The 27,630-nt window shown below is 38.8% G+C and overlaps 1 protein-coding gene across 2 annotated transcripts; it reads left to right on the forward strand.

The window, feature by feature from the left end:
- On the forward strand, window positions 1-27,630 carry RASSF9 (Ras association domain family member 9). 2 transcript variants are annotated; one of them, XM_069773266.1, is made up of 2 exons: window positions 1-849; window positions 25,195-27,630. In XM_069773266.1, the coding sequence occupies exons 1-2, from the start codon at window positions 803-805 to the stop codon at window positions 26,468-26,470; spliced, it is 1,323 nt and encodes a 440-aa protein (XP_069629367.1). In that variant the 5' UTR covers window positions 1-802; the 3' UTR covers window positions 26,471-27,630. The 2 variants fall into 2 exon arrangements, with proteins under 2 accessions (XP_069629367.1, XP_069629368.1); XM_069773267.1 differs by lacking the exon at window positions 1-849 and adding an exon at window positions 5,259-5,570.

The following is a 27,630-nucleotide window of genomic DNA, read 5'->3' on the forward strand; positions in this document are numbered from 1 at the left end:
CTGAGCTTTTCGCCTCGCTGCCACGCTCGGTCTCTGCTAGGCCACGCTTAAGAGGTTTGCGGAGGTGCTTTTAGTCTGTGAAGGCTTTCACGCAAATAGCTCGTTTACTTAAAAATCCGGGGAGGGCAGAGGGGCCACAGAGCTTTATTTTTTTTTCCCTTCATCTTCCCATTACTTGTCTGACACCTTGTAAAGAGGTACTGAGAAGGCAGGTTATTATGCACTGGGAACTGGTGTGGCAACTGTTGCTTGCCCTTCATTAACGCTGCTGTTTAGCTGAACGACTTGACCTGAAGTGGCTGGAGCCTCCCGGGAAAAGTTTTCAGCCCTTTTGTTGTGTGGGGGTTTTTTTCCTTTTCTTTTTTTTTTTTCTTTTTTTTTTTTTTTTTTTTAACAGAGTTCCCCACCGGAGCAAACCCCCTGCTTTTCCCATTTGCTGCCTGGTGCCCTGAGGGGCGACGAGGCTGAAAGTTTAGCAAGTTCTGTGCATAACTTCACATCAGAGGAGCAAGTGCGTATTTCCACCCCCCTTACACACACTCCCTCCTTTCTTTTTCCTCCTCCTAAACGCCTCCTTCAAGTTTGCAGCTGGGCAGGACTCCAAAGGTGCAGCAGCAGCAACAAGCCGGAGTTCAAAGTTAGCAGTAAATTGCACAACTTCCAGCTCATCGCTACGCTCGGTGACTATTAACAAGCTGGAAGGCGCTCAGGGAAAAAAAAAAAAAAAATAAAAAATAGGGGAGTAGGGAACACCCTCGAATTCTTTGGGGATCGCTGATGTTATGCTTCTGCCGCTGGGATCATGGCTCCCTTTGGAAGGAATTTATTAAAAACCCGGCATAAAACCAGGTAAAGAGCGTGGGTACGCGGAGGAAAAGGGAGGGAGGGATGGGATGGATTGCTTTTGTACTTTTTTTCTTTTTTTTTTTTTCGGTTCTGGGGGGGGGGAGGATGCCTTGCTGCGGCCCCACGCCGTTCCCGGGAGCTGGAATTCCGGGACTCACCTGCGGCTCCGGGGAGCCGGACCGGAGGGAAGGAGTGTTCCCCCCCCGGGACCCTTTCCCCTCTTCACTCCGGCTCTTTGGAGCCCTGGGCAGTATTTTGAGTGAGGGCAAGAAAGCTTTTGCTGACTTTGACCCCCCCCCCCCCGTCCAAACCCCGGCGGACCTGGGAAGTGTGACCGAGGTGAGGCTCGGCCGGGACCGGGAGGGAAAAGCTGGCGGGGGGTGGGGGGACACGGTCCCGGAGCCCCTCACCCTTCTCTGGGACAAAAAAACTGCCCGTGTTTCTCCCGGGAGAGCCGAACCGGGCCGGGCTGGTGTTCCCCGGGAGGGAGAGCCGCGACCCGCAGCCCCCGCGGATCAAACCCGTCCCCAAACTTGGGGGGGCTGTAAGGTGGGAGGTGGGAGAGCATCGCTCTTCCAGCGTAGGCAGGGAAGGGAGGGTGGTTTTTTGCGGGGTAGCCTGTAGTCTGAGCCGGACTTGACTGCCTATGGGTTGTTTTTTCTTTTTGCACCCCCCAAATATTCAGGGTGACAGCTGGGGGGGTCCTTGGGTTGGCCTCTGCCAAGTTTCTGTATGGGGACTTCGCCCCTCAGGTTGTGGGTGCTTCCACATGCCATCACGCACACCAACTGGAAAAAGAAGAAAAAAAGAGTTATAGAATCATTCTAAGGGCTAGGGTGGCACTGGGTTTCTTAAGAGTCAATTTGCTCGGACCCTATGGAATTTATAGTGGGCGAACCCGCCTAGCTAAGTCTGAACAGAAACAGATCGCTGGAATTTTGGCTTGGCGAGAAACAAAAAAATCACTTGTGATCTCTTCCCCGCTTTGACTGGTGCTCTCCACTGAGATTGAATTCATATTTAAGGGCACGTAAGGGAGAATCTTTTTCAGAGGGAATGTAATTGGACCCTAAAAAGTCTTGTAAAAATGTCCTGAGTTTTTCCAGGTTTGCCTTTTGGTTTTCCCATTCAATACACTGAAAGTTATTCAGGGGGGGTTGTATTTGTTGGGATTGTGTGAAAATATTAACTTAGCGTATTACGTGGAACATAAATCAGAAAGACTGTAACAGTCAAGGTTTAATAAATAGGATACTATTTTAGAATTATTAATATTGTAGGTTACTGATTAAGCAGTGTATATTGCTAATGTGTCTGGAAACAGGAAAACTTTGGTGTATTTCCCACATGGCCATTTTATGCTTAGAAGATCTGGAAAGGTAGACATGAACTTTACATGAAATTGCTTTTACATAGAGCTGTAAACGTATTACTATTAGAAGTTTTGCTACTGCCATCAATTACCTGAATAACTGTGTTAAATCACAAAGCGCAGTTCCACTCTGTTCAATGGTGAAACTGTTGCTCTTTCGGCTGTTTAAAATATCTTCACACTAATTGCATCAATCTCACTGTGTCTGCTGATGGGACATCTTATTCCTCAGGAAAAGAAAGTCATAATCCAAAGCTTTAAATAGGCAATAAAAATTAAAACACCAAAGGAAGCATTACTGTGAACATCTAGTACTTTCTTCTCATTTCACCCTCCCCTTCCCCTCGTCCTCCTCCCCGAAAAAAAAGAAATTAATGCCTTTAATGCCAGAGAGCTGTTGTGGCAATAAGAAGGGGCTGAAAGTCTTGTGACTACAGAAATGGGGCGGGGAGGAGGGGTGTCAGGAACAAAGCAAACTACATAATTCTTCAGATGTGTTATTGTCTCTTAAAATATTTAAATTTCTATGTATTTAACATTAGCTTTTGGTACTGAATTTTGAGAATTAAACTTTGCTTATGCCGTTAGTAAAAGGGTCTTGTAGTATGATTGAAGAGCTGTGCAATAACTCTTTTTTCATTATAATTGTATCTTTGTGAAGTCATTTGAAACCTTGAAAAGGAAGTCAAGTGAGCTTAAAATCCTTGACTCTGTTTAGGGCAGTAGTTGGGGAGTCAGAACTTGTGGCTTATTACCTTGTCTTAGTTTGCCTGCCTGTAAAGAGGGACCAAAAAGGGACATGCATATATGTACATATTTAATCTGCTGCTTTGTTTATTAGGTCTAGTGCTTGTCCCTCTTTTTGAGAAGCTCAGGTTTCTTGCTTTTTCACTGAAAGTTTTTAATGACCATTTGCTATATGGTCATTAAATGCTATATAAATATAACTCTTGAGAGTTACAAGATAAGCAAATGAGGAATAAAATCGATGTTTACAGGAGGAGGACATAAAGCTAAGTCAAGGCAATGAAGGTAGGTGGAAGAAGAGCCAGAAGGAAAATGAAGGCGTTACAGTCATTTGCTCAGATAACAAGATGACACCTCTGTAATTAGTGCTTGTCTTGCAGCATTGCCCAGAGGTCCCAGAGCAGGGCCCTATTTCGTAGTAGACTCTTCACATCCAGATCACAAAATGTCAGTCTCTACCCCTAAGACCTCAGAGTTTAAACAAAGAGGTTAGTTACTCTAACTGTATCTCTGCGTAGGAGGTATTTGAGCAAGAGCCGGGGGATGTTGGTGGTGATGCCACGAGCCTTTAGAGAAAGAAACTGAGATTAAACCGCAGGAAGACAAAACCTGTGTTGAGCTGCTTCTAGTATTTGAATGATCTTCAGTCGGTATTACGCTCTCGGGCTGCTGAAATCTCAATCATGCAGAAAGACAGCACAAGGCCTCAGTAACCATTAGATCCCTGTAAGCCCTGATTTGATTTCAGAGGAGCAGCTGCTAGGAATGTGGCCCAACGTATTTTTTCTTGGCCAGGAAGAGAATGAGTGATATCTTGATATTTTTTTCAAGAGTTATGAGGAGTTTTTACACTATTCTTCTTTGACCACCCATGACAACCAGAAATAATCATAGTCCCCAGAGCATGTATGTGCTTGTCAGTGTGTCCCTTGGAGAACAATACATCCAAGAGGTAGCAAGGCCATGCCCCACCCACCTACAAATCCAAATGTGCTCAGCAAGGACAGGCTGTACCCTGTAAGGCAAGAGAGGAAAAAGGACTTTTTCCTGCAGGACTAAGCCTCCGTAACATGGATACACTCAGGGGGATTTATTTTTATGCCAATCTCTTAAAGATGCTGTTCTCTGGAACTGTGAAGAATGCTCAGCTCACCTCACACTTTGGAAGTGTGGCAATGTGAGGGAATGCTCAGCCAAAGATGAGTAAGAGACAGGGCACCGAGTTCTTCGCAGGTGTTTAGTATTGATCTGGCACATGGCACTGCGCAGAGACAGAACAGCTCCCTGTCCAAATATGAGCAACAAATACAAGGCATATATACTCGCAGTGTTTATGTACCAGGGTTTCACATTGTATATGATTTCCTGGTTGCTAAGTAGAGCAGGAATCTATGTCCCACTGATTTTCTATAAGATTAGGACTTCTCTGCTCTTGGCTGCTAGATTTGGTCACTTCTGAGAATGGCTCTTTAGGTTCATTTAACTACTTCAAACGTTAACCCATCACCTCAAGGATACCTGGATCTATCATTGTCTCATCTGCCCAGTGATCTCACACCAAGAAAGCCGAGTCCATTGCTATTTCTCTTTCATTGAAGACACTTCCTTGGGTTTTTCACATAAACCCTACCAAAACTTGTCAAAGCTCTACTGTTCCATGCAAGTTGTAGCCAGGGAGGTTGCAAACTGAAAGGGAGAGGGTACAGATAATTCGTTTTCTTCATGTAATTGTCCTTGATGCTGTAGGGCTGTTCTGTTAGGCACAAATAGCTTGAGAAATATTTTTGCCAATATAATTCATACTGGTCCTAAGTTTACCACAACCATTAGTATGCTCTGTTGACATACAACACATCTGAACTCCGAGTACTGTTTGATGATGAAACAGTTGTCTTACAAATCTGTTATTATTTAAGTGTATTTATTGCTTTGGTTTTTCCTTCCTGTTTTTTTCCACCTTTTACTGTCAATATCTCAGTGCCACAGCAGTTAGCATGGTGTTTCTGTACAGGAGGCAAAGACTTCCTTTGCCTACTCTTCACGTCTGCACGTCTGCTCATCTCCGGTTCAGAGGTAGAAAGAAAAACCATATATATCCATTCATTCATACGGATATAGAGGGAGTTCTTCCTGTCCTGACAGTCAGAGGCCCCTCCCCAGTGAGAGAAACATTCAATTATTCTCTCTGGTTTTATATTACAGTGCAGGGTAATGAATTAGATTAGAGACTTCATCTATTTGATACTGACCTAGCATTACTGTGTTCCCTCCCTTCCTCCCTCCCTCCAGTAGCTTCTCATCGCACCTAGTTAGCGCAGTGATTTGAGTGTTGCTCTGAACATCTCTACTGCTCTACGGTTGAGTACACTGCTGTACATTTCAAGCCTTGGTGAAGCAAAACTGAAAATGCTCAGCATTTAGGTTTGGACTGGAAAAGCTCTTGGAGATCAGCTGCTTATCTGAATGAACTGTGTGTGACCCACAGTGTAAGTCTCATGGGATCATGTGAGATGTCTAATAGTTCTCCTCTTGGATGAGCATACCCGGAGAAAAGTCTATAGGAAGCTATAAAGGTGCTTTTTGATTCAAGACTGCCAGACATTTGGTATGTATGTTGGAGGGGGTAGGTAAAAGCTTATTTAGAGTTAGTGGTACTATCTGTGGTAATGGTGCTTGTTTGGTAATGGTGGAACACACTCTTCTCCATATTTTTACTTTTCCTTGAGCGTGAGATGTATTCGTGAACTATCAAAGACATTGTTCCTGTTTGAGCCAGAGTTCATACGTTATAATTTATTTTCTGGTCTGGCTTGTCAGCTTTGTCTCAGGTCAAAATGGTTGCATACATTTTCTAATAATCTTTGTACATATTTGTTCACTTCACTTTCAGGAAGAGCTTTTCGTCTAGCAAAACACTAACCTTATTTCTAAAGAGTTAATTATCTACTATTCCAGGAGGGCAGACAGCTATTTCATTCCAAAGGGGTAAATAAAATGAGTAATAGATGTGTGTAATACTACACCATCTAAGGGAAGAGCATTACTTAGGTTAAGTTGAAGCTAATCCGAAACACTAATATAATGTAGAGTCAGGCTGAGAAGATACATTTCAGACAAAGAAACATGTTTTTAGTAATACAGAGGAAAAATCTTACTGGTCAGTGGTGATTTCATATTTTACCGATGAAAAATTAACATTTTACTTGCAGAGAAAAGACTCAGACATGTTGCTAAATATATATTGATTTCGGTAGAGAGATGTAAGTTTTCAGAGATGGGAATTTTTAAAAAATTCTAATAACTTTAATAAAAAGTCAGTGATAATCACAGAGTAGTACTTCTTGATTGACTATGCTCAGAAAATCTTATTTTTTTGTTTTGTTTGTTTCATATGATGAATAATAACAATTTAAAATTATGGTCTTAAACATTATTATTTGCAAGCATTAACATCACATATGCTGTACAAGCCTTAATTAGTTCATCTAAATTCTATATTTAGTATGTAGATAAATCCTTATTAATGGTGACAGAAAGGATGATGCAAGATAAAGTTTTTGTTTGAGACCACACACTACGTGAAGCCTAGAACTGAATGTTGGACATATTGGTACCCAGTCATGTTCATGGGTAACTGAGCTATTATTGTCACTTCTACTGTTTCTCTTATGTGTTATGATTCTCTCAAGATGGTGACTTTCTGTCTTCTTCTGTATTATTACCATGCTAGCAATTCCCCAAGTATCACACAGGACACAACAGAAAGAGTCAAATGGTTTCAGGATAAACAGAAAGAAAGAGTGACCAGTCAAATGGAATTAGAGGGGAAAACAGATGACTGAACTTATTTGTGTATCACAGGCCAGAACCATCCTCTACAGAATGTTGGTACTAAACAAATACAGTTCAGTGTAATTTTCAGGTAGGCAAGATACTGTATTACAGACAAATGTCATGCAGGGTTCTCTGAAAATTTCTATCAGATCAGTTTGCATCTGGTCTTTTTTTTTTTTTTATCAGTTATTTCATGCCTATGTCTCCGATTAGAAAAAATTACTTAGAACTGAGAGCAGTATTTTCCTGTAAATTCTGGTGATGGCATTTTACCTTCCAGGGTTGTAAATTTTCTATGGACCTGCAAACTTCTTGCAATAAAAATGAGAAGTTTTCATAAATCCTTTCTCATGCTTATGTGTTACACATAAAAATAAAAGTCAAGAGCTAATTAGTGGTTTTGGAAGCTGCATTTTTTGGGGAGCCTTGTCCAAAAGAAAACTTTTTTGAGCACCTTTCTGGAACTTGCCTCACGTAGGCACCAGAATGACCCACTAGTTGCCTTTTCCTGTCTTGACCTATCCAGAAATGCACTTAAGACTTAAGGTGCATGTGTTGTAATAGTGATAACGATACCGACTTGTGACCTCAGACAACTGATAAGCATACTTAGTTTTCCTTAGCTGTAACTTGGGTGATAATATGTACATGCCTCAGGAAAATAAGTAGGGCATGACTAGACAGTGTAAAATCTGTAGAAGTGCAGAGTGTAAAGGCAGTTGGTGGGAGAGGTATGAATAAAATCTGGGAGTTCCTTGTTTCTAATTCTTGTACAGTCCACTAGAGCTGGCTGCCATGCAGAGAAATGAGAATACTCTGTGGATTGTTTAGGTTTGATTTCATATGATTCACTGGGGAATTTTCAACCATCTAAAGTCTTTCATAATGTTGCAAATGGCTTGTGAGGAGGTTTGTAACATCACAGAAAGGGAAAGAAATAAAAAAATGCCATGTGTATCTTAACAGATTTTGAGGTGGTTTCATGAGGTGAACATAAGGAAAGAAAGTTAACTTTTGAAACCAAAAATCAGAAGGGAAGGTTTTCACTGGTAATGATAATAAAGTTGTCACGTAATTATATTTTTAATACTATGAAACCTGAGTCCTGGTATCATGTGGACAGGAATAAAAAACACTAAATTTGAAAGAAAATTTTCCAGTGCAAGTTTGGCACACCTCTCAAATGCACTTTATTTAAAGATGTGATTCTTTTTCTCCAGCTTTTTCCTATTTCCCTCACTCCTGTCTGCCTGAATACATGTTTGCCTCTGTCAATTTGAACCATTTCATGTGTAGTTTAGATGCTTTCTAGACATAAATTTTTTGAGTATTAGCATTAGAAGAAGCCAGGCTACCAACTTATTTCTTATGTTGTAATCCTGGAGGTGATGTAAACCTCTGTTTTCCTGGGTTGGGTTTCACATTCATCAGTCAGCTGCGGAGTAGTGATAGGAGGAAAATGTATTTATACAGAGGGTAGGTGTTTGCTGTGAATGAAATACCTAAATATAATCTGTCTGTTTTGAGGGTCAAAACTGTCAATCTGATTAATTTGCTTTCTTTATTCTCCATCCCAATCTGTTCTCATTCATTAATGTAAAGAATTCTGAGTTATGAATTTCCCATCATAATGAAAAATACAGTCAGCTCTTTTGAAAAGCACAAGATATTTATTTTGTCCTTCTTTTAATAATACAAAACTAATAAAGGTTAAAATAAATATGCAAAAGCATGTTCTTATGTTCAGGGACAAAATCAGGTTTATAAAAATGTAATAATCTATTAGACCAAGTTTTGTTTTGGTCATATAAGTATGTTTACCTTACTTTAACTTGTAAGGATGCATGACCTCAGTGGAATAATGTAGTTGCGTGAAGACTACTAATTTTTAAGAGAGTCTGCCCTTGGGTCTCGAACCTGCAATTTGCTCTGTGTTAATAGATTCCTTCATCCATGTGGAACACCTTAGTTTTCTTTCCCCAACCTCCTCCAAATTCAAAAGGATTATTTCTACAGAGGGTAGTTGCCACTGTGAAAGCACTTTTAAACTACAAAATTTTTCAGAACAACAGTTTGGGCACTGTTTTGATGACATAAAATATGCCTCATTTGTCATAGGAAATTATCAGATTCTGCTCGCTAATGAAAGAGTGGCTTACTGATATTTTTAAATGCGAGATCATACGCTGATTTTCAGCTGCTTTTGTTTCTGTTGGCTTCATAGCTGGTAAGCTGATGTTCTGAACTGTTGCTTCACTTGAATGTTACCTGTTGACAGACTTCCTCTTTACTGATTGCTAAGGCACTAAGTGTACTTGTTTAACTCGACTATTGCCTCTATTTCTCAGGGCCACTTTGTTGTAAGTATCCTGTTTTACTGAAAAGCTCTGTACAAATCCAGTTTTCTAACAAAAAATTAGGATTGGTATTGACTTTACTGCACTTTCCCAGACTTCTGGTACTTTAAGGTCTAGACAGATAACTAATCATGTTTGTTTACCCATGAAGGCCACTACAGGTGTCAGACAAATATCTGAGTTATTTTTGGAACTGCAGTTGTGGATGGTCACAGTACTTACTTTTACTGACACTCATACTGTTCATAGGATTCAGGTACACAGTAAAACACAGAAGTGAAGCTTCATCTTACTCAACTTGAGCCATTGAAAATTTAGGTATCTAGTCATCTAGGTACTCTTTGTAGTTAATGGATACATCTAAACACTTCCAGAGGGCAATTCATTCAGCCTTAGACAGGCTTTCAGTATGGGATTAGTCACCCTTTTGGAGGTGCCTATCTTATGCCACTGATTACAGAGGAAGGTCAGAAAATTATCTTTGACTACACATTTACATTTTAAATAGCTTAAGGTAGATGACATGAGCTCCACCCCAATCACTTTCAAAGGGAAGGTCTCCACGGAGCATTCTCAGACTTTGTAGAGCACCTAATTAACCATCTTTTGTACCACTCATTTTAGAAATTAAAAAGGGAATAGTGAATGGAGAGAGGTGAATTACAGGTGGGTAATGTATTATTAAGGGAGAACCATCCTAATAGCATGGATGTCTTCTCTGTCCCTGCCACAAAATTTCTATGTGATGCTGGGCAAGTCACATAAACCGCAGTTTACAAACGTGGTTGCTCACTGCGTGTTCCTCATTTGCTAATTCAATGTCCTGTAATCTGTTTTGCACAAGGGCTGAGGAAAGGAAGTTTATGGATGTCCTGCTTTGGACATCTCTGTAGATATCATTTTGATTAGCCAGAGTGGGAACTTAAACAAGTGGATAGCTTTGGCCTAAATCTTTTTGAGCTTTGGTTTGTAAAAGGGAGTTCTCTCCCTACAAGACTATGCGGAGATAAATTCAGTAATGTGTCAGCTTGTGAAGCAATTGAATATCTGGTGACAAAAGGCATATAGGAAAAGATTAAATTAAGAAATGTGTCTTCTATAAAGAGTACTACTGTACATAGGAGAGAAGATATAAAATGGACACATACTGAACAAACGTAAGTAATAACAGCTAGATTTTTGAAGGACACTTTGGTACCTAAATGTCACTGTGGTCACCTAAGACAAGCTTTAAGATCTTCTGATGTTCACAAAATTATGACAAAATCCTGAGGTAGTAACATGTTGACTGGCAGCACTCCCCAGCCACCTACACTCCTATCCTGTCTTATATCAGTCCTGAAAACCCTGCAGTTATGTGCCTTCCTCACACCTTTCCAAAATTAAGGTGGCGGCAGTCTTTCAGCTTTTTTCAACCACGAAGTCCCGTCCAATAGCCCTGCTCCGAGCATGTGCAACACCACACAAAGTGCAGCCAGGCACGCCGCTGGGCAGAACACGCCTGTGAGATGCCCACACTGGTGTCCTCAACAAGTATCTGTCAGGAAAGTCCTGTCAAGTTGTTTTAAACTGAAATTCTCTCAGTATTTCCCATTGCAGCTGTTCCATTTTGTCCTGGTTCATATGAGTTACGGCAACCCAGAGAAAGACAAGGATTTGTGTTGAAGGCTTCAGTGGGAGAAGGGGGATCAGGCTTTTGGTTGCTATTTTAATTAATATTGTATTTTTTAATCAGTGAACACCTGAATGTAGTCTAACAGACTTAAGTCCTACCTTTCTGTTCATGTTTCTGCCTACTTTAGGTCAGCTCCTGCTGAACTTGTTGGTTTCAGCAAATCCCATTGTTTGGAGTTGAACTCTTCTGTAGCACTTTTTGTGGAAGTTTAGGTGTCCAAGAGGCGATTATGAATTTCAGCAGTGGGGAAGACACCTGAAAGTTTTAACACTCAGTGTCTGCAATATCTCAGTACCTTCTGTGGTTCTGCAAAACTGAATATTGTCTATTGTATGCATTCAGGTGAGGCAGGGGTCCAATGTAGCGGAGAGAATGCGCCTCGCTACGGATACACTGAATCAAATTCATTTTTGTTGAACAAAGTAGCATGGAAAACTTTAACTCCAATGCTTAAAATTTTTGAGCTCTTGACTGCAACTTAAGCATATTTCTTCCTGCTAAAGCGCTTGTGTGTGGTAGGCACATTTTCAGTATATACATGCATATATGACAGCTTGTGTTGTATGTGATCATGTAATGCATAGCTATAGCACATAAGAGATACTGTCACATATCTTATTATAGATCTAACCTGTATCATCTACATCTAACATACAGTAAAATACATTACAACTGCCAAATCATCGTATATATAAACAATGTGCCAAAATAGCCACTTTTGTAGATTGCATGCACATGTACCTACGTATTACAAAACTCGGTACACACCAGGGTTCTTTAAAAGGCAGAAGTGACAAACAGAATGTGAACGTGTCACGGAAGAATGCTAAATATGTACATTTCTCCAAACATCACAGAGTTGTTCGCATGGCAGAAGGAAGAATGCCTTCATTCAGCTGTCACTGTGGTATCCATTCAGCTTACGAAGTGCCTTGTTAGAAGTAAACTGCCTTTTTATCCTCCCTGAGCTATGAAGTCATCTGAGTTGCTCATATGTTGAAAGGATCCCCACCTGCAAAGACATTTGGATGTATGAAATAAAGAAACATTGGATTAATTTGAATGTTGACTCAGTCTGGCTTTCCGTGAACTAAAGACAACAAGTAGTTTGCAGTGTCTTTCTGGTGTCACAGCCCTCTTGGGATAATCACCGTCCTGCTGTAGATGTGTCTCGTAAAACTAGCCCCATTATTTCTTGGGCCTGCCTTGGTCTTTAGCCACAGACACCTGGGCTTGTTTGGCTTCAGCTGTGCCCACTGCTGGTTTTTGGCCCACACCTGCTCCCACTGTTCATCACAAATCTTTTGCCATGGGTTACCATCTTTTCAGCTGCATCAAATTTTTGAATGATTTCTTCCTAAACTGTTCAGTCACATTCAGGTGGGTTATCTTAGATGGTTTAACAAGGCCTTTATGGTCTAATTCACCATGACTCATATGGTTTGGAGGTCAGCTCAAGCAGCTCAGTTCGAGTGGGAGGGATATGATGGCCAACTGACATGGCTATGAGACTCTTCAGGTGGCCCCAGCTGGAAACTCATTATCTGTACTCATTAGCTCTGTTCTACAACAGGTTTGCAGCTTAAGTCATGATCATTCAAATATTTTAGGTTTCACATGGCTTTTTATCTGAATCATGGAATGTCTTTCCGCTGTAGTCAGATTCCTTCATCTTCTCACAGCTAAAAATTGTGTGTGTCTGCTGCTGGATGCTGTTCTCTGTAACTCTCTTTTGCCTACGCTTTCTTCTTTACGTTAATCCAGTGAATTTCCCATTGCTCTTGATCTTTATGATCCAGCATTAACCTTGCTTCCAGACAGCAATTCCTCCTTCTTGCCTTCCCTCTCCCTATTCCCCAGCTGGCTAGAACTAGTTTTGCAAGCTCCTGTGCCCTCTTTAGCATATCCCTTGCCAGGGCAGAGCACAGTTGGTAAGGTTAACAATTTATTTCATTTGTTCAGTAGCTTCTTCAGGGAGGATGTGATGATATTTCAGAGACCCTATCAGCCTGTGTCTGACTAACCACATATTGAAGCATTCATTGATAAGCAATTTTAGAAAATTACTTGAAAGCATAAGCTGCACAAATCTCTCAGATTGTCAATGGACACTAAAATGCTTCAGGTTTCTTTTTTTTAAAATTTATGTCCACTCTTCTTGTTAGCGTAATTATGTATCTAGTACTTAATTTAGCTCTTGAGAGTGAAGAGTTATGTAAGAGTCCACTTCATCATCTCATCTTTTTTCCTTTCAGCTCTTCAAATACTGTAAGTAATGGAACACATTTGTCACTGAATTATCTTTCAGAAAGTTTGAGAGAGAAATTGGGAAAAAAAAAAAAAAAGAATTGATTGTAAATGAGGTCTTGATAGAACCCCTTTTGAGGTGACATCTTCAATATAATTTAATGAAAGCAAATGAAATAGGGAAGCTCATACCGTATAATTTCAAAGTGGGGTGGTTTGCTCTGCAAAATTTATAGCAATAAATACAGAAGAAAATTAAAGCCCATCCTGCCTTTCTCACTCCTGGCAAACTGTAAAGAGATACTCTAACTAGGTTTTAGGATATACAAAAAAAGCTCTTTTGAAAAATCATTAGATGTCAAAAAGTTAAGAAAGGGTGATGTTTGATGAGATGGCTGAACAGATAGATATAAAGGCTTGCTGTTGCACAAAGGGCAGTCCTAAGCCCCCTTTCCAGGCTCCTGGCCACTCTCCCATTTCCTGTGCACTGATACTATTCTCACCTGACACCACAGAACCCAACTCAGGGAGCACTACTCAAAAAACAAAAAAAAATTTTTCTTTTTTTTTTTAAATTTTTTTCTTTTTTTTTCTTTTTTCTTTTTTCTCTTTTCTTTTTTTTTTCCACCCCAGGTTAGGTTGCTGTCAGTTTATCAAGCTGGAAACTTTTGGTTAAACCAGCATATCTGGCACAAGCAATGAGATGCGAATGTCAGCTGGACATCAGATTGCCTAAATTACTTAATGATATTTTAAGTCATACAGTTGCAAACCTATAAGACTAGATATAGCCATAAAAATAGTATTTAGGATGATCACTTTCCTGAGGTAGTTATCTTGTAAATAATTTTATATATTTGGTGGATGGGTCTGGGGAGTGTTGGGGTGTTTAAAAAACAGAAGATAAAAATACTGATTCCTACAATGTTCCTTTTCAGAATCCGGAAGCACAGTGTCCGAACTCTGAAATTCGCCACAGGTTGCTGCTAGAGCAGCTACAGAAGTAGTTACAGTAGGTAGCCACCAGGAAAAGACTATAAGGAAGAAATGCTTTGCTGAGCCTGAGTTCAGCTTGAGGATTGGTGAAAAGAAGCCAAGTCCATCTGGACTTTCTTTCCTTTCCTTGTGAATGAGGTTAGCATCTGCCTCGCGCGGTACTACCAGGAGTAGAGAAGAGGTACCCTGAACTGTTTAAGCCACTCACTGTGTATAAGGGTTTATGAGAAGGCAGCCATCCCAGCTCCTTTAGACCAGGGACTATTGGGAAGGTGGCATGAAATCTTATTATTTCCTTGTCTGTATGTTGCTCCTCTATGCAACTTACCTTACTATCACTGGTCTATGTATAGTGTGCTTTGTTCAAGTTTTGGCAGTCCAGCCCCAACCTCAGAATGCTTTGTGTTTATTTCTTCACTGGGCAAGATGTCAACAAACCCAGGGGAGAAAACTAGTATACGTTTGCCTTTCAACAAAAGCTGAACTGAATTTCATAGAACACCACCACCACCACCACAAATTGTGCTTTCAACCCTTGGAATTCCCCTCACTTCTTTGATCTCAAAAGCTCATAAACAACCAGGGTGCTTCTAAAAGGCAGTTATAAAAATTCTAGTGGGAGAAGTCAGATAAACCAAATTTCTATTAGCTGTAATAGCAGCTCTAACTTTATCGTTTAGAAGCCTATGTTCTAAATGAGCTATAAATGATTCTGCTTCCTCTGTATTATTGAAAGTGATGGAATTTTAGACATGTTCTGTACGTTATTAATAGGAGCCCCATAAAGCTCATATAGTGTTACCAGTGCTTAAATATGCATAGGCACTTAAATAGACACAAGAACAATATAGAGGATTGTATTTTTGCAATGTAGCAAAATTCTTGTGGTAGATAAAAAGTACCGGTGGCATCTTTATTTGTCAACTAGTGAGAACTACGCACTGGCCAAAATCAAGATGTAGCATTTGCTATGTTGATATTCCTAAACTTTGCATGTTGCTTACTAACACTGAGGAATTTGCAAATGCCCATCTTCCCATTCCCCCCCATCGTGGTCTGAAGAATTACTACCACTGAATATGTCAGTGTTTGTTTTGGCTCTGGAGTTTTTCCTGGATCTTCCGTTCGTGTATCACAGCTGCTTCCTCAGTAGCAGTTGCAATATACACATCAAAGCATGTTTTCCCAGTAAAGCAAATTGTTAATGTTATTGTTGCTCATCTTGGAAAATATTTTGGTGGACAGCTAGCTCTCCTCTGTTCTCAAACCTCCACTGTGTCAGGCCACCACAAACACAGACCTGATACGATGAACGTGTTACCTCTCATGACGCTTTGTGTACACAGCCCACTTGTTGATGTTACTCAAAGCGATTCCAAACGTTTTTTTGACTAATATCCACTTACCAACCTTATGACTTTGAATATACAATGGGGGAATGATGATTTGTCTGACAGGAAGGCAGATTTAAAGCATAGATGTAATTTATAGAGAATGTGTACCCTTAGGGGGAGAGGAATAATTTCAGAGGTAAGACGGGAAGAGGCCGGGGCTGACGCAGTCTTCGTCTGACTGGAGACTGCAGCCTCTGCACTGGTCTGTAGGTTAAGTGACTGGGAGCGTAAACATCGTATAGGGCAGAGCTAATAAGCGAAGGGGAGGACTTGGTAGCCTTTTGGTCACCTTTGCTGAAAATCTGCACTCGGACTTTGCAAATGAGATTTTGCAAAACAGTATCGGCCACCGGAGCAATGACGCAGAGTTATGTCGTTGTTAAATGGGGGGCAGGGCACTGTTCAGGATAATCCACCATAACTATCGCTCTTATCTAGTGAGCAAGGTGTATCTTTCCTCTTAAAATGTCTTTTATTTCTTTCTTTCTGTCAGTGCAACATTCTGTGTTAGTGCAATTTCTTGGCTTATTTTCTACATAGTACAAACTCTGCTATCCATCTACTTACCAGATGATAGAATTATTACTGTCATTCCTTCTTGGTTCTTTTTGTTGGTTGCTTTTATTTCTTTTACATCTGTTTTAAGTACTGTCAAGGGTTTTTCCATTTTATTTTTCTTAAATATTGGTCCCTGTTCAGGTACCTGTGTCCAAGCAGTACAGTTATTAGAATGAAGCGCACAAGTAAGTTCCCATGGGATTTTTACTGAAGTCTGACATTGCAAGTCAGCAAGAACTCTGGTGTGAATGACTTATTTGCAATAAAATAATTATCTTAGAGAATTATTTTTTTAAAAACTATCATATCTTTCATGTTATTCTATGACAGAGTAGTACTAACCCATTCCAATCCAAAATTATTTAACTGAAATTTGTCATAGAACACTAATATAAAATGATTGGATGAACAGAAATTTCAACCATATATCATTGCTGAATTATAATGTATGCATTTTTGTACAGTAGCTAACTGAGGTGATGGCGTTCCTCTGCAGAAAGGATTAAGGAACTAGTTGTAGTTTTTAAGTGCACAAATGATAATTGATGTAGGACATAACTTTCAACAGCTGTTGCTAATTAAAATGTTTCATCAAGGCTTCCTGACAGTATGGGAATCTTGCTGAGTTAAAAATTTATGCATTTAAAAAGGAATTACAAAAAGAACATAAACTTATACTAGGGGAAGTGTGTTGTGCATAGCTAGTTAAAACAGCCTTTGTTTAAATTGTTTTCTTGTTTCAAATATATGAAATATTTCAGTTAGAAGATCCAAACTACTGTGTACATGTGTATGTTTGAAAAAGTCACATGAATATCTAGATGCCTAATTTTATTTTATTTTTAATAAATGCATATGTACATTTCTGTAAAGGAGGAAGCTTTATCACAGAATACCATTGAATGGATACAGAAACAGATGGTAGAGAGAAATTTAAGTTATTGCTTTGAAAGAATTATTTTGTTTTCACAAATTCTATGGTGTTCTTTCCAAGTCTTCCTGCAGCATTGGGACTACTCTGACTGTCTATACCAATGGTTTTTATTCTTATCATACTTAAAGTACCAGTCCTACCTTGCTATACTTTTTAGCTAGACATTGCCCTGACTTTCGTGTGATGCAGAAGGGAAGAAGGACCAAGTTCCTGACACGTCATGTATGGAATTTTTATCTCCTACGTGATATGGACATTAATACGTGCCTCCATTAATACTGTTTTTTAGGGATAGGTGAAGGGGAATGAGAATGCACTTAGTTAATAAGCTGTCTTGAATCCCTAAGGCTTTGGACTAGTTCCAGCTTCATTGGGTGGTGAGAGAGTAGATACTTCCTCATTGCTGCCCTTAGGAAACTCAGAATCATGTAATCTACTTAGGCAGGAGGCATACCGAGTATAAGATTTGGCCTTTATTGCTTTTTGAATGACTTTACAGAAGGTGACAGAAAGTTGAGAAAAAAGGTGGATTAAATGTGGATAGTCTGAATAAACTTAGTATGAACTTCTAATATGATCCATTTGTACCTGAAAGGTTGAAATACTTCTGACCTTAGCTTTCATATGAGCTGTGTTTTCTTTATAGCTTTAATGTTAAAATCACTGTCAAAAATCTGTTTGGATCAAATTAAGTTAGAGTTTCTTCCAAGCGAGGGCTGCAACACATGGCACCAATAGCTTTACTTTTTTGCAAATTTCACAGATAAAAATCCCACAGAGCCAAAATATGTTTTGTTCTTTTCTTTCAGAATGATCACCCACTGTCTCATATGCTTTTATTGAGAGAGATATATATATGGTAATATGCTGAGATTTTGAAAAATAAATAATAAAAGCAATATTATACTTTCTAAATGGAATGTGGTGACTGATAAAATAATTAGCCCTTATATACCCTGACATGTAAATGTCACTGGTATCAGAAGCTCTCAAATGACATTTAGCATATATCCTATGCTACAAATGCAGGTTGTTTGTATCAGGTAGGTATCCCTGTAATATTGGCCTCTTCTTATTTCCAGCAAGGAAGTATAATTAAAAGCCATCAAATTTCTTTAATAGGTAGTTATGGCTGGGATCTGAGACACAGAGATAATAAGGTTATTAGCAAGTGCTTAAACAAGGCATGTGTTCTCTGGGCCCTTGCACATGGAAGAAACATTTTTGGGTGCAGAACAAAGAGAAGACCGTAGCACAAATACACACTTGCCAAAATCCAGGTGGGCAGATTTGCGTGCCCCAGCAGCATGCTGAAAGACCACCCCCTTGAAAACACGGGATTATTAAATGGTTTTGTGGCAGATGTCTCTTGTTTTCTTAGGATGTTTTATGCCACTGTGTCACAGCATTTTCAAAAGAGAGCAAGTGGCTCAGCGGTTGAGCCTGCTTGGCTGGGGGATCGTTCCCCACCATGCAGTGTGGCAGGTAGAGAGGAGGCAAGAACGTCTCGATGAGGAGCTGGGAGTTTACAGCTCGAGAAAGAAGGGAGAGCCTGCTGAGAGGTGCAGGGAGCACCTGCCTGGGTCTGCCTGAAAGTTTTGTGTTTCTTAGTGCTCTCCAGGGAATCCCTGAGATGGCAGACACCGAAGCTCTAGGCAAGGACTTCGCTGCAAGGATGCTGTAGGCAGCAGGCGGGTTGTCTCTTAAAGCCTTTTTTTCCCCTGTTCTGTTACTTAGCCACTTTTGGTTTCTCCATTGAAGAAGTGAATTGCTCTGGGCGGTATCTTGACATAATGTAGGGGTTTGTTTCTTAGGAGTTTAGCTTTGGTCTTACTCTGGGGAGGTTGTGACAACAGCATACCTACCTGAGAGCTCTGGCCAGCGGAGGACCCCATCACGGCAGCCAGTCAACCCGAAACCACGGTTATCGTCCAATTGACTGAAGATTAGACTGTATGTTCAAATGTGCTATTGAGAGGGTTTATACTGTCAATAGAAAGCTGTTTATAAATTATTGTTCCGTTGCTTTTTTGCATTGCAAATGGCAGTTGTGTCATGTGGCTTTCTGGGTTTTCTGTATGCTGGAATGTATTTATGCCAGCACGGCATCAAAGAGAAAAAATAGATGAAGAGAAGAAAAGATCTCAAAAATACAAAATTTCATTCATTTTCTACACTAAAATGGACTAAATTAGTTTTATCATCTGCAGCATAATACTAGAAACAATCCTTCTGACATAAAGAATAAATAATTACAGATTATGTGCCACTTGCAAATACAATGATGAAAGAACAAAAGGTGACATTATTACACTAAGAAGCACAAGAGTATTCCAACCCACAAACATTTGTACTAACAGATACAACTGTATGACATCTGATTAACAGCAATTTAATTCATACATAATGAGTATAAGCTCTTCCATCTCTGAAAAAGGAGATTATAAAACATGATTTCCCCAATGAGCTGGTGAAAAAGTGACTAAGCTATTTCACACAAATGGCTTTCCAGCATGAACTCTTTGATGGCAAATTTATAAATTATTAAGTTGTATATATTTTCAAGCAAAGAATTAATGTATTACTTTGTGTGCCATTTATTTTCCCCTGCAGATTTTTTATTCCGTATAATTTATTTCAATCTCTGGGAGGAGACAACTAATACAATTTTTGATCATAAATATAATCTCAAGTTTTGAATCCCTTTCCTAAGACAAAAACCTTTCAGTTGGTTGCTCACATTGACTTGAAATTGGTTCAATTGTTCATGTTGAATTAAAATTAGTAAAGCTTTAAACTAGCAAGGGGTTCACAAAAATGTCCTGGCTGTGAAATTTCTAGCAATTACCTAGGTATTTTTTAGTTACTCAGTCTGGTTTTTCCTTGGGGTGGGTACGTCAAGAAATATGGTAATGTTGAGAAAGGAATTCCATTCTATTTTTCTGCAAAGGTCTACAAAGAATTTATTACAGTGAAGGGACAAAAGAGTTTTATCTATGTTTTTTTTTCTCAAGAAAGACAAAATTACCTTTTAGTGTCAACAATATATCAGAAACACTGTATTAAACTGATAACAAGATGATACATAAATGATCTAGTCCCAACAGAATGTTTGCTGAAATTAGTAAGGAAAAATGAGCATCTTGTAGGCATAAAGGTGAAATTCTAAAAAGTAGGGGGATCCCTTTATTTGTTTGGCATGTTTGCTTATAAAGCTATATATTGCATATTTAGGAAGAATGTTAAAATTTTCAGGAAGGCAAAGAATTATGTGTTTGAAATGTATGTTTTTGTGCCGGACATCCCTTAAAGTTAGTGAATATCAAAAGTGCTGCTTCCAGCATTTAAGCTATCTCATATTTTGACTTTGTGCAACATACGTCCATGTTTTTGTTTTGTCTGTACATTGCTGGAATGTATTACCTTTCTTCCCCTAGGCCTGAATAATAAATTAATGAAGTGTCTATCTGACATGTAACAATCAGCTTGGGCTGACACAATCAAGACTTTGTGTGAGGTCTCTAGCATGATTAGAATGTTTTTTTGGGTCATGATGAAGGGAAGCAAAGAGCAGAAGGCATGAAACTAGCAATCAAAACAAACAAACAAGACTGGAAATGTACTTTTGACCATTCTTAAGCTTAAATTCCCATCTGTTTCTGAGCAACAAGTGACTTTGCAAGAAAAGATAGACTTGCCAGTTGTTGTTATCATCAAGGCTTTAAAATCATAGATGGGTAAGTAGAACACTTCAGTGATTAATTCAAAGAAACAGAGTTCAAGGCAGACCTGAAAGCTTTAAAGCCTGTTTACAGCAACAGCAGGAAATTTTGAAAAAGCTTAAGTAGTTGCCTAGCTTGTTTTGAAGAAGTTGCTACCAAAACTGTTTTTCAAGAAAGCCAAACATTTAAACTGGAAAAACACCTTAGCTATTACAGATTCATTAATTGATAGGTTATTAAAAAATGATACTTCTTTTGTTTCCTTTACAAAACTGCAGGATGTGAAGGCCAAGGAACCAGTAAATATGAGAAGCTTGCCTCTTCATTAAAATGACTGTCTAAAAGCAGATCTTATTGCTGAATATTGTGATTTTTACTATTGCATCTCAGAAAAAAACCCAAACCTCTGTGAATAACAAGCTTTTATTCCAGACAAGCAGTTACAAACTGCATTACATCTTCCTTAGCATTGAAATGTCTTAATGAATTTCCTTGTAAATAAGAGTAATAAATAGAACAGCAAATGGAATAGTCAGCATCTAAACTAAGCTATGAAGTCATAATGTGTAGGTCCCATGTTTAGTTATTTTTATTAAATCTACTGCTGTCTGAACCATTCTTGCTACATTTCTCTTGGACAATAAACCTGAATCTGATTGGATACTCTCACCTGTATTTAGCTACCTGAAAATGAGCTATTTAGTTGAAGGTGGCCACATAGGTCTCTTGTAGCTAATGAAAGAGAGAAATACCTTTATTTGAGGATTTATCCTAATGATCATAGATGGTTTAGGCTCTGGTGACTCTCCTTGGAGGTCCATTCTCCTCTCATGACAAAGAGGAACTTTGATGGTGAATTTATACAGAAATCTTAACTTTCGGATGCCTAAGTGAGATGAATTCCACTTTGTATATGCAGAATCTGCTCTTGCCTTTCTATGAGTAAAGCACAGCTTAACAAAAGACATTTCCTAATATTAGCATCTTCTTGCATCCTGAAAGCAAGTCTTTAATAATGGTTATGATATGACTGACACGCTGAAGCTTTATTTTTGTTTGGCACTACCTGAATTAACTATGATTAAAGAATAATACAATAAATTTTACTTAAAAGGTCCATGGTAGGCCACATCACTTTACCATTTTTTAGTGAAAGATAATCAGGAACACTTCTGATTTTTTAGAAGATATTAGAATTCCATGGCACTGTAAGATTATAAATGACTTGCTAATTCTTTTTGATTAAAAAGAAAGATCAAAAATTTAATGAGGCTACTGAATACAAATGAAGATAATATATGTTGTGATGAACACATGGAAAATATAATGAAAGAATTTGCACTTTACAGTTCTGTTTTGATCTAAGAATTACAGCAGTCTTCAGGATTTCTTTTTTTTTCCTCTCCTTTTCTGTAAAAGGTGACAATATGATTACAAGTTGTATGTTACATAAGCTATACTTGCATATATATATTTGAGTATATATTTTCATGTATAAGCTACTTGAGTTCTTTGTGTACGTGCCTGTGCATACATTATCCATTTGTGCAGTGCTACTCTTAGTTATGGACTTCAGTATGTTAAATACACTGTAGACAAAGTAAAGAAGAATTCTTCCCCAAAAAGCTCAATGTAAAGTCCGGGTAGGCAGGTGCATCATAACTGAAAAAATAACAGGGGGTGATAAACAGCTACAAAATGATCGAAAATAGTAATTTAAAAATGTTATTTTACATCCATATTGTTTGGAGAGATCCTGTAGAGATTGCTTTACAATAAACAATGCATTTCCATTAGAAGCTTGCTTAACTCCTGCTGAAGTCTGTGGGAAGTCCGTGTAAAAAATGGGTATAGCAAAAGTATTTATCAGTATCCTAATACTATGGGGTACATAGGGCTTTTCAAATTTATCTGAAGATTTACTAATATCACAGAGAAAAACTGTTTTCATAGGAAAGCTTTAAAGGAGCCAGGGGGAAAAGAGACAGTAAGCTTCTGCTTAACTCACATAATCTGTTACGCGTGGAAAATATTGACTAGGAGAAAACATGGCATTCAACCAAAAACAAGAATGAGGGGAAAAAAAGAGGAAGAGTTTCAATGTGCGAACAAAATGTACAAGACTCTCAGAAGAATGTTAAAAGACTAAGATAACACTCATTTCCTGAAATATATTTATTGATTACAAAAAAAACAACAGGAAAGACATACTCTGAATTTACTGCCTTAAAGTCCCAATCTGCTATTTCTTACATTTTTATGCCTTTTTTGTTTTTCTGTCAGTACTTTTCTAAACTGAAATTCAATGACTGGTAATACACTTTTATTTCTAGGTCAATTATTTATGAATCACTAGTGAACATGGTTTGAAACACTGTATTTTTGATAATTTATTTTGCATAGTTTTATGCTTAACACATAACGTAACTGTAGTTTATCTGTTTTTTCTTTTTATATCTGCAGTGTAAAACAAATACTGAGTTATTTTACAGTCACAGCTGACTTACGTTGCAATTATCTATTTATGTAAGTTTCATTTAACTACCAATCTGCAAAAATATTTCTATAGCATCCTGTATTCTGTAAACCTAAACCCACTTGCAGATACTGACTTTTTAGCATGTGATATACTTAACAGTAATGCCATTTAATCGGGTATCGTCTTTCATTCGTCCCCCTCCCCTTTAAACCTGAATATTTCTGGGGTTTTGTGCCATTTTGCCATTTTCTATGCCTGTGACATAGGCTTTCCTATTTTGAGAAGTAGTCTATGAAAACATTATTAATCTTCTGAACACCAGTTTTAAAAAATAATTACTGTAAAACGCTGGTCTGTAAGAGGGAGCTATTGAAGTGGGAAAATGATGTCATTACTCAGAGTAATCCACCAAAACACAGATTTTACAGAGGAATGTTCCAAGACCTGGAGCAATGGAGTTGGACAGAGCTCTCCTGTGCAATGATACTAATAAACTCACTCTTGTAGGTTTTATTAGTATTCATTTGCAGTCTCCTGTCTTTTGAGGATTATTGCCTCCTGGTCACAGTGGCACCTAGAGCTGAGTCAATCATAGTTCAATTTATTGGACTGCAGTGTGTCTGTTGTGTTGTGTAATAATTAAGAAAAAGAAACAAGTTGGATTGCTTTAATAATCATAGGGTATAACCCTAATTAAGCCAAGTAAAACTCAATTTCTACTACATCTTAGAAGACTAGAAAAGTACTGCAAATAAGTAGTCCCAGATAGAAACAAACACCATATTGAGCCCTTTGAATCTTGTCCAAATTGCCATTTTCATTTTCAAGCTTTCTCTGTCAGACTGGGTTAAATCTCATTCATTCAGATGAACTGGAAGTGATACGAGAAAATCCAAAGAAATGCATTTTTCCTCAGGGAATTTATCTTTTTATCGTTTTAGGCAAGAGGCCAAATCACCAGGTCTGGGCAAGCAGCAGATTATGCATGTGGAGGCTAGAGGACAAGAATATCTTGGACAGGTTCCACAAGGCCACTCAGCCAGCATAGGGCTACTCAGATGGGGACAAACTTAAGAGTTAATTGTGAAATGAACTGTAAAGTGAGCTGAATTGCTCTCTAGGCTCCACTGATTGTATTGATTAGACAGCTACAGTAACCATAATGGGATCTTAGACACCCGAAGCTTGGTATCTCAGTGTATAAGGGGGTACCAGCCATTAATGTCAGGTTAATAGCACATTCATTGGAATTCATAAATAAATTTAAAAAAACCCAGACAACTTTTTACATTTTCTGGCATTTCTGTGTCATTACAAAGGTTATAAAACACAGACCTATGTATGTATTCTCTCACAGCTGGTATTCTCTCACAACTCGCTCAAATTCAGGCTATTTGGTACTTCAGGTAAAGCAACAAATTTCTTGAGACTTGTTAGTGAAAAATCACAGCGGAAAAAAATACTGTTTATGCTTGTGTGGGTGCAGGTGTGGCGAAAGAGCTATAGATTTATCCTGTCATCAAGTTCTTTTAACTTGGGTGATGTTTAATCATCTTTTCTCAGTCCATCTATGTTCACTGCATATTTGGAGGCATGATTCTTCCCTTCAGAAGCCTTGGTGATATTAAGAGCTTACAAATGTTTGCACAATGTCTGTGTGATGAGAACAGATACACAGACCTGAAAGTTATGTTATCCTAGGACAGTCTGGAAATGTAATGCAGATTGCTGAACTTTATCACTTACTGTTAATACACACTTATGTGTACAAAACCTAAATTTAATAAAAGACATTTTGTGTGAGATTCCCATTCAGCTGGACTAGTAATAATGGTAAAGCAGTAGCTGAAATGGGTGTGTGCTTCTGTTACTTAATCCAAAGATATTTCTTCATGCAATTTAAACAAGTATATTGTCTTGTACAATAATACTGGAATTTTTCGATGTGGTAGTCATTTCAGAATTATAGTTATTATTCATACAGTCTGTGCCATTGATATGTAATTTCTATTTGGTCTCTTCTTGTTTTCCAGGTCTCCCAACAAGGACATGGCTTCAAATGAAAGAGAGATTGTGGTTTGGGTTTGCCAGGAAGAGAAGATTGTATGTGGCCTGACAAAGCGCACAACTTGCGCAGAAGTGATTCAAGCACTGCTTGAGGAACATCAGGCAACATTTGGAGAGAAAAAGGTCCTTTTTGGAAAACCTAGTGATTACTGCATTGTAGAAAAATGGAGAGGCTCAGAGCGAGTACTTCCTCCCTTGACAAAGATTCTGAGACTTTGGAAGGCCTGGGGGGAAGAGCAGTCTAATTTGCATTTTGTGTTGGTAAAGTCAGATGCTTTCCTCTCATTTCCATTGTGGAAGACAGCTGAAGCTAAGGTAGTACAAAATGTAGAAAAACAGTGGGAGCTCAGTCCAGCAAATTACATGAAGATGTTGCCAATAGACAAGCAAAAGAAAATTGTGAGGAAGACTTTCCGGAAGCTGGCCAAGCTTAAACAGGACAGTGTTCAGCAAGAGAGAGATAATATGGAGACACTGATTCATCTGATCATTTCTCAAGATCATACCATTCACCAACAAGTCCTTAGAATGAAGGAATTAGATATGGAAATTGAAAAATGTGAAGCAAAATTCCATCTAGATCGTGTGGCCAATGATGGAGAAAACTATGTGCAGGACTCCTATTTAATGATCAATCCAAGTGAGGCGGAGCAGCAAGGGAGTAGACCAGATGATCAAAAAGAGATGCATGACTATTTCAGCAAAAGCGAGGGAATTTTACAGGTTGAAGAGAGACTGAAACATCACAAACAATTGATAGAGAAGCTGTGTGCTGAAATTGAAAGAGAGGTACACGGTATATGCACAGAAAAAAATGGAGATGATGTTTGCACAGAAGGAGCTGCTAATCCTGAACTGGAAAACTCAAATTTGGAAAGTGTAAAATACGAGCTGGAAAAAAGTATGAAAGATGGTCTGAGAATCAACTCATACCTGAGCTGCATTCAGAAAGAACTTACATACAGGGACTCACTGCTTCAAAAGAAGGAAAAAGAATATGAACTTCTTACGGAAGAATTTAATTTACTACACGTTAAAGACAACACTGAAACTAGGCTGCCATCAAATGAAGAGCCATCCAAGGGCAGCGGCATCTCCAGTAACAGCATTGCTGTTCCTGACTTTGTTCACAGAGTGACTAATCTGGACATAAATGATACAGACTCTGACACTGGAATCAGCTCCACACACAGTCAGGACTCTGAAATAACTTCGGGGGACATGGTACTGTTGTCAACATAGTTGAAAACAGTCACACATTTACGAAAAGTCATATTTTGGAGGATATTTATAAGAATTGGTAAACCTTGTTGTCTTGAAAGTTCAGCCCTTCAAGATGTTAAAACTGTGGCACTGCTTTAGCAAAGTAAACAGCATCTATTTATGTGCTTAATAGTATACTTGTGCTTAAATGCATGGGCAGTCTCATGGGTTAACTGCTAATAGGTGCAAGGTTGTTGCCTTTGCTAAACCAGGACAGACTGTTTAAACCTTGGAGTGTTGGTACTCAGTGAAAAAGAAGCATTCTGACTGGCTTGGACCAAAAGTCTGGACATTTGATATCCCCTAATCTTTGGGTCCACTTCTGCATCTCTCTAACTTTTTAGAAATGTGAATTAGAGATTAGACCCAACTAGACAGAGAGCTTGATTTTCTGCTCCGTTACATTAGCTTTATTCAGCTGGAGTTTCCCCGCCATGAAGCTGCTGTAAAGGAATGTATAATCGAGCATGTAATCTCTTAAAAAATAGTTTTTATGATATTATAGGACAAAAAAAATGCAGTTGCATTTACGCTGTATATTTAAATTTAGTTTTGAGTTATCAGGGTGATATTTTCAAAAACACCTAAGTCCCGTTTAAAAAATTACCTTACACACATAGGGTTTTAATTTCCATTCTCTTTCAGCAGTGTTTAACTGCTTCTAAGATCCTTAAAACCCCTACTTATCTGCTGTTACCCTGTAGTTGCCCCAGTGATGCTTAAGTCCACATAGTCCCTGCCAGTGGGCATGTCAGAACTGCCTACGTCCTGCTTGTGCGAGACGCTCAAATCCCAAGCTCCCGCCTAACCCCAGGGGCATTTTCAGTAAGGCTTTCTCCTGCCTATCTCACCAGTCAGATCCAGTGTCTTAGGCCTCCTCAGATCATGACTACCAAATAAAGCATAACAGAAGGGACAGGCAGGAGCCAGACATTTTTGGCTCTGGCTAGACACTGTTTCCCAATAGCCAGGTAGTTACCATTTTCACATAGCAGGTAAGTTGTCAAATCCCGTCTCACGCTGTTTTGGAGCGAGGATATGGACCCGTAAATCCTACTTCCTCGGTGAGGACTTTGGGATACAGCTAAAGCTGATCCACTTTCTATAGGTAATTAAATATTGGGCCCCAGGAAAAAAAA

This window comes from Haliaeetus albicilla, chromosome 28 (genome assembly GCF_947461875.1).
Source record: "Haliaeetus albicilla chromosome 28, bHalAlb1.1, whole genome shotgun sequence".
NCBI classification, from domain to species: domain Eukaryota; kingdom Metazoa; phylum Chordata; class Aves; order Accipitriformes; family Accipitridae; genus Haliaeetus; species Haliaeetus albicilla.